We start from the raw sequence: 14,159 nt of genomic DNA on the forward strand, positions 1-14,159 counted from the left end.
TATTCCTGAGTGAAGTCTGTGGTGCGCTTTATTCCTGAGTGAAGTCTGTGGTGCGCTTTATGAAGTCTGTGGTGCGCTTTATTCCTGAGTGAAGTCTGTGGTGCGCTTTATTCCTGAGTGAAGTCTGTGGTGCGCTTTATTCCTGAGTGAAGTCTGTGGTACGCTTTATTCCTGAGTGAAGTCTGTGGTGCGCTTTATTCCTGAGTGAAATCTGTGGTGCGCTTTATTCCTGAGTGAAGTCTGTGGTGCGCTTTATTCCTGAGTGAAGTCTGTGGTGCGCTTTCTTCCTGAGTGAAGTCTGTGGTGCGCTTTATTCCTGAGTGAAGTCTGTGGTGCGCTTTATGAAGTCTGTGGTGCGCTTTATTCCTGAGTGAAGTCTGTGGTGCGCTTTATTCCTGAGTGAAGTCTGTGGTGCGCTTTATTCCTGAGTGAAGTCTGTGGTGCGCTTTATTCCTGAGTAAAGTCTGTGGTGCGCTTTATTCCTGAGTGAAGTCTGTGGTGCGCTTTATTTCTGAGTGAAGTCTGTGGTGCGCTTTATTCCTGAGTGAAGTCTGTGGTGCGCTTTATTCCTGAGTGAAGTCTGTGGTGCGCTTTATTCCTGAGTGAAGTCTGTGGTGCGCTTTATTCCTGAGTGAAATCTGTGGTGCGCTTTATTCCTGAGTAAAGTCTGTGGTGCGCTTTATTCCTGAGTGAAGTCTGTGGTGCGCTTTATGAAGTCTGTGGTGCGCTTTATTCCTGAATGAAGTCTGTGGTGCGCTTTATTCCTGAGTGAAGTCTGTGGTGCGCTTTATTTCTGAGTGAAGTCTGTGGTGCGCTTTATTCCTGAGTGAAGTCTGTGGTGCGCTTTATTCCTGAGTGAAGTCTGTGGTGCGCTTTATTCCTGAGTAAAGTCTGTGGTGCGCTTTATTCCTGAGTGAAGTCTGTGGTGCGCTTTATTCCTGAGTGAAGTCTGTGGTGCGCTTTATTCCTGAGTGAAATCTGTGGTGCGCTTTATTCCTGAGTGAAGTCTGTGGTGCGCTTTATTCCTGAGTGAAGTCTGTGGTGCGCTTTATTCCTGAGTGAAGTCTGTGGTGCGCTTTATTCCTGAGTGAAGTCTGTGGTGCGCTTTATGAAGTCTGTGGTGCGCTTTATTCCTGAGTGAAGTCTGTGGTGCGCTTTATTCCCGCGTGGCCTACCCTACATATCGGATGAGGAGGATGTCCACGTTTTCATCTTTTGTGTACATCAAACATTGGTGGTGCACAAGTGCAGAATGTTGTATTCTGTGGATAAGTGATAACAACCTTTAATACATTTTATTTATTTAAAAAATACATTTTTGTTCATTTAACTCTTAAAAAAAGGATTCGGTTTAAGACAAAATCGCAGTAGGAGACGAAGAGAGTGCAAACCATAAGAGTAATTGTAAAAGTTATGACAGTATTTCTCATCTCGATTTGAAGTGATTGGCAACATCTATAGCTACATATCTTAAACTTAAGCCAATATAGCTAATTTTAATTATATACACATATTTTTACAGCATTTTATAGCTTGAAGTCAAATTAAAAGGCCTATATTCAGTGTTGGCTATTTAAGTTCAACAGTAGCTGTCAATAGATAAGTAGAGCATATTATCCATATTCAGACTCAAGCTAGGTAGGTAGTTTTTTAAAAAAGATTTTCTGATGGCTCATGAGATTAGTGAAAATATCTGCATGTAGTTAATTCCTCTGAGCTTGCTGACTTTTTCTTGTGTAGGGCTTTCTGAATATGAATTCATAAATTTTATTAAATTATTTAATAAACTTCAGAATGCATTATATAAGTAAGGGAATTTGGGTTAAAAGGTTAAATAAGGTGCAGTCAACACACGTTTTGGAGAAGGAAGGGAGCAGGAATCCATGAAGCAGAAAGGTGAGCCTATAGGCACAGATTTGCAACACTCCTGCATGGCTGTTGCATGGTCATTTACATATATCTCCTCTTTTCTCTACTTTGAATCTGTTATCACTTTGTTATTAGACTTTCAGGTCAATTCTGATTTTGGAATAATAAAAGAATATATTTTTCAAAAGTCACAGATATGTGAAAATATGTGAGAAATGTATGAAAAAATGCAAACCGAAATGAATTTTATGTCTTGTTTTTAAGTAAGGCTTAACCAGATTGTGTTTGTAACATGTCCTACATGTTTTATCAACAAATTATTTTTTCTTCTGCCCTTTTAAGTGTTTAAGTATAATGTTGCCACTGTTTTATTTGTAGGATGAAAACTGAGCACCAAAGGAATTCTTGTTTTCTTAACAGCAGATTTGTTTAAAGGTCAATTCAACTTTCCCTGAACAGGTAAAACTCGAGGAAAGTCACCATATATGACTTTATTAGGAAATCCATAGTTATGGAAATATTCACACATTTTTTGGAGGAAGTCTTCATTCTCATTGTGAATGTGCTTAAAATAGCCATGAGTAAGGGATGGAGTTTTGGCAAGATTTGAAGATTTGTAATGTAAATAAGAATGAGAATCTGTAGATTTATAACAGCGGTTGTATTTAAACCAGAATTTTCAGACTTAACTGAAACATCGAAAAAAAAAATTCCTCATGCCAGGACATGCTACAGTTCAAATATATTTAATTGAACTTGGTGGTATTTGGAGTAGGAAGAAATAAACAGTTGGACTTCTTCAAATGTGCATGTAGCAGTACAAAATTGTCACTAGTGTATCTCAGAAATACTAAGGGTACAAGTCCAGCATATTGTTAAAAAAGTGGTTTGCATAGGATGATCCCATTTTAGCACCCACACTAATGCCTCTCATTTGTGAGCAGTACTTGGAGTCAGAGGTGAAGCAGTTTAGAGTTAAGACAAGTTCAGACAGTCTTAAGAGAATATCTGCAGTATCTATGGGGTCTTTTCAGATCTTGCATCAAGAATATGCTTTATAGCTCTCAAATCATCTTAAGGATCAACTTTTTAATGGCCCCTGAAAAAATAGAGTTGGCAGGCTCTTTGAAGTTATGACCATTATATTAAAAATATTCATTATTCAGTCATTATGCAAATTGAGACTTGACACCATTATATCCCAGCAGATTTTCATTAAAAAAAGATGTCATTTGCCCTCCCCTAAACTGATAAGTTTATTTTATGTTCCACTTATGTTCTTATTACAGGGATAATCCACCTTACTCTGCACAGTAGCCTTGAAGCTCTCTGCACATTATTAATGTTTCTAAATGAATAAATAGGCTGTAGAATGAGGATGTAAACGTGTTCACTTAAGAACAGCAGGAAGCAACTGTACAAACAACACATTACTGGAATCAAATCAATATTAGCATATTCTCATATATGCTAGCATATTAATACAGTTCCTCTTTCTAGCAATTGTACCAAAGAAAAGAACATTTTCATGTCATCAAAAAACCCAGAATGTTTAGTAACTGGACAGTATTAGTGGACCATATATTATTAAAACTGCAGTGTGGAAAATTACAGCAGTACATAAAAAGGAAGATCTGAGCCTGCATGGGTTTCTGTGTCAAGAGGAATTGAAAGAGCATTAAAGATTTTATTGTTACACAGAGAGAGAGAGAAAATCCATCTCCTGAATGTCCAGAGTCCTACACAAATGGGACGTCCTTTTGAAACACCTCATTGAATTCACCATGTAATCAGATTTAGATGTGATGGCGGGGAAGACCGCTGAAATCCCGATGGTATTCACCTCCGATACAGCAGGGCTAGAGGTTACCCACATAGTATGGCTGCGTGTTTTCATTCTAACCAAGCAGTAGGACACCTGGACACAATCAGCTGCTCTCAGTTTTCAAACAACTGATAAACTGTATCAGGATCAGGTATGGCCTTCTGTGGTTGGAATGAAAACCTGAAGTTTCATGTATCGATCCTTTTCAGCAATGTTCACCTGCGTCTTCTGGTCTTTTTACGACGTTTGGATGTTCAGGTTAAGATCGGAAATTAATCTGCAGACGTAAGAAATAAATACCATGAAAGCTTCTCCTCTGAGCCATTTGCAGTGTTGATTCGTCAAATCGCAATATTTGCTAGGACACTGCGTGATACATGAGGAAGAAAATGAAAGCAATCTTATAGGCTACATGGAAAACGAAACTTACAGAGTTACGCAGAAGCCGACGTTAGGAGCCGTATCAGAAGTGCTGGTGATGTTCTCGTCTCGCTGGTGGATCACATCGCCTCTGACGCGCAACTGCCTCTATTTGAACGTTTTCTTTTATTAATAGTGTGTAAATGTGTCGCGATAATGATCGCGATATCAATGTTTGAAATATTCGCCACGGGATAGGCGTATGGTTAGATTTTAGTAAAACTTTAATCTTATTTAAGATTAATCTTATTTTTTCATCTCAGTATGAAATGCCAGTGTGGTTGCAGTCTGAAGGCGTGCTTCAAATTCTGCCCGGAGTGTGGACAGAGACTGCCCGTACAATTGGGTGATTCAGGTGAGTGCATATATTGATTATTATTGTAAGGTCAGGGCATAGTTCTAATGGCAGTGCTTCCTCCATGAGTCCTCAAGAGGATTTAGTGTAGATATAATGTCATTGTATTTTCCCCCCTTTGTTCGACGTAACATTGGCTCAGGCTCTACGTCTACTCCATTGTGAACTTTGTCACGTCTACGATGTTTCTAGGATTATCAGAAGTAGCCGCCTATGGAAAACAACGACATTTTTACTGTCTATATAAAACCATGTAGATTTCCTTTGGGTGTATAGTGATAACTATGGGCTAAAACGAAAAGGGGGAAAACACCGCTTTTAACAGGCTTAGCTGATGCTGTTCCTCAATTTAATCGCCTTTGCTTTGCTGAATTGTTTTCTTCGCAGCCGGAAAGTCCCAAAGAGAGCAAACGCCAATAGTTCCACCCTCCAGCAGCGACACACCGTCTGAAACGTCCCCCGAGTTGCAAGGAGGCAGTGTTAAGAAAAAGGTTAAGTATTTTTAAATAAATATCTAAAACATTGGCTAGAGAAACTGACTTAACACTTCAGGCTCATATATCGAGTAGTTATTTCACGATGTTTACTACGAGTTCCTCGGATTATGCGGTGGCTGTATCGGCCAGGAGCGCGGGTACCTTTATACAAACGCCCTACCCAAGAAAAAAGGCGTCGGTACTCTAGTGTGTGCCGCCCTAGTGTGCGTTGGACGCGGGAGGCTCCGCTCAGAGAGCAGGGCTCGGAGACAGTTAACCAGCCGTAGGTTTATTGATCCATTTTGCATTTAACCACAGGCCATCCAAAGACGATCAACTCGCGGCATTCTCTGGCGAAATGCCCTCTATAAGGGCCGTTACTGTAGGGCAATCACTGATTATCTTACTTTTAATCAGATTGACGTATAGAAAACGATGATGGTTATGGATATCCACAAAGCATGGTAATATAGTCCTCCATTAGATAACACGTGACGCACGTAATGCATTGCCCAATGAAAACAACGGAGTCACAGTAGAAACAACTCAGAACGTAATGCAACAGCGTAAACATAACGATAATATAATAGGTGCTATATACTTCACAATGCATAATATGCTGCAGCACATCCTTCTATCTGATATTACATTAGGTGTCCATTTCAAGCAGTAAAGCACTTTATTTTTACAATACTTAATGTGAAAGAAAACAACAAATGCAGGCAGCCAGTCAATTTACCACTCCGAGCCCGCTTATAAAAGCCGACAGTAAAACTTGACTGAAGTGTGGGAAAGTCAAAGACGTGATCATAGAACAGACAGTGGTCAAACACGGAAAATAGGGCACTAAAGGAGATTTCCAGACTAATCAAGTAGGAAGTTATAATACAACAGTATACAGGAGCAAATCCAAAAAGGCATGATCCAGAAAACAAAACAGAGCGCTAACAAACTACAGAAACCGCTTACGTAAAAGAGGCAACGCCTCGCAATGATGAAGGGAACTAAACAATCTTGTATACATAGTGACAATGGGGCACAGGTGATAGAGATTAGTACCCAATCGATGAGGATCGCAGGGGCGTTCCTGGATTGGTGGATTCCGGTGAAACGAGTTCCACCTGACTGACCAAAGAATTGTGGGAAGTTGAGTTTGGAGCAGCAGGACTGGGAGGCAGCATGACAGTGGTGGGGAGAGGGTCATCTGAGAGTATAAATGTGAATTGGCAACATGCATTATACTCACAGGCATATTTTATACCTACAGTGTTGATGTGTTTAAAAGCAGCAGCGTTGGTGTCCTGTCAATTTTGCCAATGCATTGGCACGATATCACGTTTTGTTTTCATCCTTGGCTCTGCAGGACTGTTTCCAATTTAATGGTGTGTTTTGCTGGGCAAAGTTGCTTCTAAGGAAATAGGGCAACAATTGTGTTCCGTTGCCTACAACTGGCACTCCTCATATTTAGTGTAGAAAATTCATGCAACATAAGAATAAATATAAAAACTGAAAGAGAGAGATTGAGTAAGCATCTGAATTTCAGGGATGGTCACATCAGAAGCAAAGGTTTACAGAGGTTAAATGCTCTGCACCTCAAATCCAAAATCTGATCATGGATTTTGTAATTGCTGGTTGTTATGGTCCCACTAAAGAGATTGTTGTCTAGGGTGAGCAGGAGCAGTAACAAAGACTAGTAGGTAAGAGACAAATTGCCCAACAGGATATACTGGCAATGGCAAGTGATGTGTTACACAAATATCCAAATTTACATATAGATATACAAGCCAGGCATGCAAACAGACAAAGTGAGGAATATTGATGGAGTTTGTCAGGTTCGGTAGGCAGAAGAGGAGTCAGTTGCAGGTGGAGATAACTAGGTTTAATAAAACCAGTAATGAGCATGCTAGGACAAAGCAGAGCAAGACTTTACAAAGAAAGTTACAAACAGGGGGGTTTAAATACAGAGACACATTAGGGAAAACTGGACACAGGTGAAATCAATAGACTAGGGATTGGGATTGCACAGACAGATTATGGGGAATGCAGTCTTTGGGAAGCAGGCTGGAGTCTGCAGACTTGACACTGACCTTGGAGAGAGAAGATGGAAGCTATCCTAATCTGTACATTAAGAAAATAGACTAATCTTTAAATACAGAAAAAAATACATTAGGCTAAACTACCCAAAATTACAGGGGGTGGGATTTGCTCTCTAGCCTAATGTGCATAGACAGTTAACACGTGCCTACGAGATGAAAAATCTAGGCGCATGCACAGTCTAACCTGTTCTCATTTCAAGGGTAATGGAGAAATCTAGACAAAGAATTAACAGAGTTAGCAAATGCTAGCCAGAATGAAAAAGCTAAACACAATAAACAAGCCAAATAAACAGAGCAAGACAGAGTCAGTGCGAGAAGAGAGAGGAAGTGGAGGGAAGAATAGAGGAAACACAAGCACGTTTACGTGATACAGTGTGGATATTCAATCTACAGACCTCAAGCTCCAGGTTCCATGGATTTGCCACTGCTCCTTTATCTAGAAGTCAGGTGTAATGACAAAGTGGACAATCAATTGCAATAACTGTTTAATTAACTACCAGTAATTACAAAATCCAGGACGGGAAATTGGATTCAATGTCCAGACCTGAAGACCTTTTTATTAACATTTTTGTTTAGAGTAGAAAACAATTTCTGACTGTTTCATTGATGGAAGGACACTCTTTTTTTCTTAGGTAATCTCAGATCCGTGCCTTAGCTCATCACTGGACAACACTCACCTGCACGAAGGTGATAATGCCACTGAGACAACAACTGGGAATGGGAGCTCTGTGGTGGTTCAACATGTACCACCAAATGGCAACAGTCTGTCTTCTCCAACTGCAACAGAAGAAAATATTGCCAAGTCTGTATGTACATCTTCGCAAAACACTCAGTCTTCATCCTCTACTCACGTCCTTGTCCAGGATACAACCTCTGTCCACTCTCCATCAACTGCCTCTATGGGTCTACCAAGTATTCAAGTACTGCCGAGAAATGAGTCTAAGGACATGTCTGGCGAGATCATAGGTCTGGAAAGTGAGCATTCTAGCCAGTCATCTCCAGTACCGCTCTCTGCTTCTGAAGCGTCCAGCAAACCCTCTGAAGAGTGTGAGAAGGAAGTGCACAGTTGCTCCTCAGAACCAGAGGCTATGTCATGTCTTAACCCAGATTCTCTAACTCCCAGTCCATCACCTTCCAAACAGAATAATGACATGCAGTCTGTACAGAGTGCCATGCTTGACTCTCCTGTTCCATTGCTGATAAAAGATCAAAATGGATTTAAGTTACAGTCTCATTCAAAAGAAGCAGTAAAAGAGGTGATTACCAGTCAGATGCAGGGCCCTGCATTAGGCTCCATGCCTCCAACAGATAACGGGACCACAAAAGTGCCTGATCAGCCCTACGAGGACCTTGACAAAGCACAGTCTGCAAATCTAAACCAAGAATCTTCTATTCCACCACGGCGTTTCAATAGTCAGACCTCTGAACAGGGAACAGAGAAACCGCACACCTTGCAGTGTACCACCGGACAAGGGGAAACCTCAAAAAATAAAAATGACTCTAACAAGAAAGTGTTTGGACCATACCCTACTGAGGTAAGATTGCTATATATGTATTCCTTGTGGTTATGTCTAGCTTATGTCCATATTTGTGTTTGCTTTCTGTTTGTTTCTCCAACCATAGAGAGAAGTTCCAAAATCCAAAACAGATAACATTCAGAGTAAACAGCAAACCCACCTTAAAGAGTCCAAAGTGGAAAACAAGCAAACAAATGCTGTACAGAGTAATAGAGGAACAGAGAGTGTTAAACATGCCTTATGCAGAGAGAAGCCTTTATCTGAGGGGAAAAGAATGCCTTCAGACCAAAATGATGATGCAGCTTTTCAACAAGTGTCATCAAAGAAAAAAAAAGAAAGGTAAAGACACTATATAGTACAGCGCTCCTGCTTCCTTTCGACTGTTTAAGGACAGAATGTTTAAAAATAAAACAATTATTCATTTGTCTAATTGCTGTTACAAATATTCTGAGTTTCATTTTCCAATATTTTAGCACATCGAACCCTCAGGAGGAACCCAAAGACATAACTGTTATCTTCCATGCCATCTTATCGAAAGACTTTAAACTGGACCCATCAAAAGACTTTGTTACTATAAGATCAGGAAGTTTAGCAGAAAACTGGAATAAGGATATTTTGACAATGGAAATCACAAGGTGAGATGTTCAGAACCGTGAAGTTGTGAAGGCAATCTGCATGTGTTTCTGAAAACTTGTATGAGCAAAAAAGAAATATTTAGATAGATAGATATTTAAGTAATTCAAAATTCTGTATTCCTATCTTACATTTTGCTACAAACTGTTGGACACTGGTACAGAGTGATGAGTCTGTTCACATGGCTCATGTATTAGAGACAGCACACAAGCCATCCTCGTTTTACTATTTGCTAGTACACTGAGTAGACTTAAAAAGTTTGTATTTTATTATTGTTGTTTTATAGAAATAATATTTTCTCCCTTCTAACTTATGCTGTGTTAAAAATAAACTGCTTGCCTCCACAGAGACTTGGGACAAAATGGTTTTATTGTTCATGGGAAATTGCAGACAACCAAAAAGAATGTTGGGAAGTTTATTCCTTACAAATATGTTGTTAACAAAGAAGGCAAAAACAAAAACTCACTTCACACTGAGTATGAGTACATCTACACAGAAGAGGCCAAACACATTGTTAACCGATGTCTTTTCATTAAAGGGACTCTTCTGACACAGGAAGGTAGTGAAACAGTTCTCATTCTGAGAAATTCCTTAGAAATGACCAAGGTTTTGTTTTAAAACATGGTTTTCTGTTTTGTCACCTTTTAAATATGTATTCCTAATGAAGTGAGTGTCCTATTTAAAACAAATGAAAGCCATTATTTTGCACTGATTTATTCTGTAATTTACTGATTGTGCCTGTTTGCTTTTTGACATATAGCTAGCTAGAATTATGTTAATGTAAGCCAAAGGCCAGGAGTGATGTCAGTGTACCGAATGTGCAAAATGTTAGAAATCAAACCAGCAAACTGTTTTTCTTTTTTTAAACTATTTTTCTACAAGACAACACAAACAGGGTACAAATGACACAATTTAATTCCATTTAGTTTTTAGTTTTAGATTTGTTTTGTTTGTTTGTTTTTTACTGATCAGCCTAATGTTTGTGCATCCAGGTGAATGGCACCAGTATGATGACATAATATGTGCAAGGCCACCAGATGGCATGAAGGAGAAATTTAAAAGCTGGTTTACAAACATAAAGCCTGATTTGGTGAAAGGAAGAATTATAGCGGGAAATGAGATGCTAGAAACCATCTTTGATATCCTCCATGAGTGGAATAAGATAAACCTGAGAAACTTCTTTTCTCAGCTCCAGCAGTTTTTCACAACTTATTCAAATCCTTATGTATATGAAGACAAAGCAAAACCATGGCAAAATCTGCAGTATGGTAAAGAAGAGGTATAGGCTTCTACAAAAATCTCATATTTGTATACTATATATTGGGTTCTCAAATTCACTGGTAATGTTAATCCCCTCTATTCAATGTCTCCATTTTAGGTGAAAAAACTATTCAAATCATTCATGCACTGGAAGCTGTATCTCCAGCAGACAGACAGGCATAGCTTGAAGACAGATCCACTAAAAGCAGCCATTACCTGTCTGCTGGTTTCTAACAAATATGATCTCATGATGGGAGCAGATGTGAATTCTAAAATTGGCTGGATGCTGTGTCTTCCTGAACTGTCAAAGGAAAGATTTCGTTTTTACTGGGATGAGTTCTTCCAGCCTCTACAAGAAGAACGGTAGGGCAGAATAGCTTCAGGGGATTTATCAGCTGTAGTGGGTATGCTCAGTTTATCTGGATCTGTAATACTTGTTGCATGGTTTATTATTGTTATTGCACTTAAACTGTTTTTAACTTCCCAGTGTTGCAGATGCAGTCAGAAAGTTTTGCGAGACTGCAATTAACCAGAAAACAACCACCTGGATCCTTATAATTCCACTGTTGCATTTATTGGAGGGAGACAGCAAGCCATTTGAGCCAAACTCACTTGCCATTGGACAAGAATTTGATGTTTGGGCAGGACTTAAAAGGTTCAGGATTCCTGATGTCCATGTTACAGACTCCCAACACACAAGGCAAATATATTTGATTTGTTAATCCATAAATATATGATACACTTTCTGTTGACCTCTAAATATCGAAACTGATTTAATCACATTTATCTGAATAATATGATTAAAAGTTGTTTTTTTTTTAAAGAAGTTACCATGTAAAACATAATTTCCTGAGTTAAGCAAATGAAAGTCTATACACTTTTTTGTTTTTTACAGGGCATTAATGAAAGTAATGGAAAGCTGTAAACACTTGCTTCATGTCGATCAACTGCTTGCACGCTCATGGATGCGTGTGTTGGGCCTCAATAACTTGTTGGAATTCACATGTATGTTTTCTGTGGATACGTTGGATGTCCTTTTCATGATTAGCAAGAGTCTTGACATCAACATGCTATATATTTCCAAAGAGGTGAACCTTGATCTACAACTCACAGAACAGAGTAATTTTAACATAGCTTTTAAATAATGAAATTGATGTCAAAAGCATTGGAATATTGTGTGTTAAATTGCATTATTATAAATGAAATGAATTATTTATATATATATATATATATATATATATATATATATATATATATATATATATATATATATATATATATATATATATATATATATATATATATATAAAATGAATGACACACACACACACTGCCTGGCCAAAAAAATAGGTCACACACTCTTAATATTTCGTTGGATCACCTTTAGCTTTGATTACAGCACGCATTCACTGTGGCAACGTTTCCACAAGTTTCTGCAAATGTTTATTTCTGTCCAGAGTTGCATTAATTTTTCCCAAACATCTTGTATTGATGATGGGAGATTTGGACCACTGCACAAGTCTTCTCCAGCACATCCCAAAGATTCTCAGTGGGGTTCAGGTCTGGAATCTGGTGGCCAATCCATGTGTGAAAATGATGTCTCATGCTCCCTGAACCACTCTTTCACAATCTGAATAAGTGATTTTCTTAAGACTGCACAGCTGTTTAGTCCCAATCCCTTGAGTTCCCTTCACAATGTGCATGTGGAAATGCTCTTACTTTCACTATTAAACATATCCCTGAGTTCTACTGTTTTTCTACGATTTGATTTCACCACACGTTTAAGTGATCGCCGATCACGATTATTCAAGATTTTTTTCCGACCACATTCCTTCCTCGAAGATGATGTTTCCCCACTGTCCTTCCACTTTGTAATAATGTGTTGGACAGTTCTTAACACGATTTTAGTTTCAGTTTCCTTAGATGTTTTCTCTGCTTGATGCATGCCAATTTGACCCTTCTGAAACATTAACATCTTTTCCACAACCACAGGACGTGTCTTTTGACATGGTTGTTTAACAAATGAGAAGCTAGTCACTGCATCAGTTAGGTTTAAATAACTTGTTGCCAGTTGAAACATAATCACCCATACAGTAATTATCCAATGAGAGGCTCTTACCTATTTGCTTAGTTAAATTCAGGTGGTGACCTTTTTGGCCAGGCTGTGTGTGTGTGTGTGTGTGTGTGTGTGTGTGTGTGTGTGTGTGTGTGTGTGTGTGTGTGTGTATATATATATATATCTCCAAAATAAGGAAAAATAGATTTTAATAGTTTATGTATTTTTTATTTTTTATCTCATAGAATCTGAAAATGTTGCTTTCACATCTCATCTGTAAAACAGAAGGTGAAAAATACAGGTATGCTCCAGTGTTTCTCTGATTCTACAAGTTGATTTGAAATACACTTCCCAAATTCCATTGCAGTGTGCTGGAAATCAAAATGACATACCAACTAATCTCATTTTAATATTTTTTTTAGGTTTAAAGATTGTCAATATGATGAACTCTGCCTGAAAACGGCTATCACTGTATTGGTTTCAATCTGTACCCGTTTTAAAGAGCCATGTCATTATGAAGTTCCTATGGAGTACCTAAAACTCCTCAGTCTGATTATTGGTTCTACTTGTGAACAGGTAGACTTTTTTTACATTTTACATTCATTTACATCTGTTTTTCATAAGCTTGAACTTTTTTCATTGCCCTACTGCTAGTGGACTTTCTAGTTGAAGCAGCCTCAAGCAAACCACTTGTTTTCAGCTGCTGAGCTATTGGTTGCCAACTAGTCTTGACTTCCCAAATATAGTGGCTTATGTTGTAATAATATGAGGAAGGTGGCAGCTCCCGTTTCCTTTTCCCAGCTGTGAGTTGGATTCTGCCCAACTTGCTTGGGAAACTCCCACTTACCATTGCCTGAACAACATGCTGAACGAGAGATGATACCTTCCTATCTTTGATTGCTCCATGTTTCAGAATATGTAGTACTTATACCAGCCTTGATCTATTTTAAATGCTTTACAAATTATTATTTCAAAGGAATCAACTGAGGCCCAGAGAAACAGGAGCACAGAGGGGTTCTATAGGATGATAAGAATCGTAAGAGAATGGCTTCGAAAGACTTTCTCCAATCGTCTATTGAGCAGTACACACAGCTACACCACGTTCTCTAATACTTTTGAGATGGAGGTAGGCAGTTTATTCCGTGTTTATACTGAATTTTCAAGTGTTTACAAATGTGATGTATAGTTAATGTACCTTGCAAAAAAAAACAATATTTAGGTATGGAGCCAGTTGCTATCACTGACCTTTGCTGACAAGGAGTTCTGTGCAACATGGAGACAAGAATTTTTAAATCAGTTTGAGGGAAAACTGAAACAGGTAAGGAATATGTACTGTGGCTGTCTTCAGGCTTTTTATTAAATATACAGTGTAAAATAATTGCAGATGAATTACAGAAAATATCTGAGGCCACTGTACTCCATTTCCACTATCTTGCAGTGTTTCTCTTGTATTGTTCTTAGGAAAAGCCAACATTTCAGATTGAGATTTACTGCAACAAGGTAGAGAACATTGCAGTTAAGTTTCCAGTATTATCCTCCTGCCTTGAAAAATGTGCTTTGGAGGCTGTGAGTTCTATTTGCCAGGTACTTAATCTTTTTAGAAAATGATTTACCTACTAGTATGTATCAAAATAAACTTTTACATATCTGAT

General features: G+C 38.5%; 1 protein-coding gene and 1 long non-coding RNA gene across 2 annotated transcripts in view; one reads left to right on the forward strand and one right to left on the reverse strand.

Annotated features, from left to right (window-relative positions):
- Positions 1-3,542: 3,542 nt before the first annotated feature.
- Positions 3,543-4,263, reverse strand: LOC145651287 (uncharacterized). The gene is made up of 2 exons (XR_014117154.1): positions 4,125-4,263; positions 3,543-3,971 (listed from the first exon to the last, which is right to left on the reverse strand). It is a non-coding gene; the product is annotated as an uncharacterized LOC145651287 (long non-coding RNA).
- The window catches only part of LOC113591432 (E3 ubiquitin-protein ligase rnf213-alpha-like), a 34,507-nt gene continuing 24,533 nt past the window's right edge, over positions 4,186-14,159 (forward strand). The window contains exons 1-15 of the mRNA XM_081697338.1: positions 4,186-4,469; positions 4,857-4,960; positions 7,674-8,576; positions 8,665-8,897; positions 9,032-9,193; positions 9,539-9,750; positions 10,184-10,470; positions 10,570-10,814; positions 10,939-11,151; positions 11,347-11,539; positions 12,753-12,808; positions 12,930-13,083; positions 13,484-13,633; positions 13,727-13,825; positions 13,969-14,091. Of these exons, the coding sequence (XP_081553464.1) occupies positions 4,379-4,469; positions 4,857-4,960; positions 7,674-8,576; positions 8,665-8,897; positions 9,032-9,193; positions 9,539-9,750; positions 10,184-10,470; positions 10,570-10,814; positions 10,939-11,151; positions 11,347-11,539; positions 12,753-12,808; positions 12,930-13,083; positions 13,484-13,633; positions 13,727-13,825; positions 13,969-14,091 (3,225 nt within the window). The 5' untranslated portion in view covers positions 4,186-4,378. The remainder of the gene's footprint in view (positions 4,470-4,856; positions 4,961-7,673; positions 8,577-8,664; positions 8,898-9,031; positions 9,194-9,538; positions 9,751-10,183; positions 10,471-10,569; positions 10,815-10,938; positions 11,152-11,346; positions 11,540-12,752; positions 12,809-12,929; positions 13,084-13,483; positions 13,634-13,726; positions 13,826-13,968; positions 14,092-14,159) is intronic.

The sequence above is a fragment of the Electrophorus electricus genome, chromosome 15, assembly GCF_041902795.1.
Source record: "Electrophorus electricus isolate QZ-2024a chromosome 15, ASM4190279v1, whole genome shotgun sequence".
Taxonomy (NCBI): Eukaryota; Metazoa; Chordata; class Actinopteri; order Gymnotiformes; family Gymnotidae; genus Electrophorus; species Electrophorus electricus.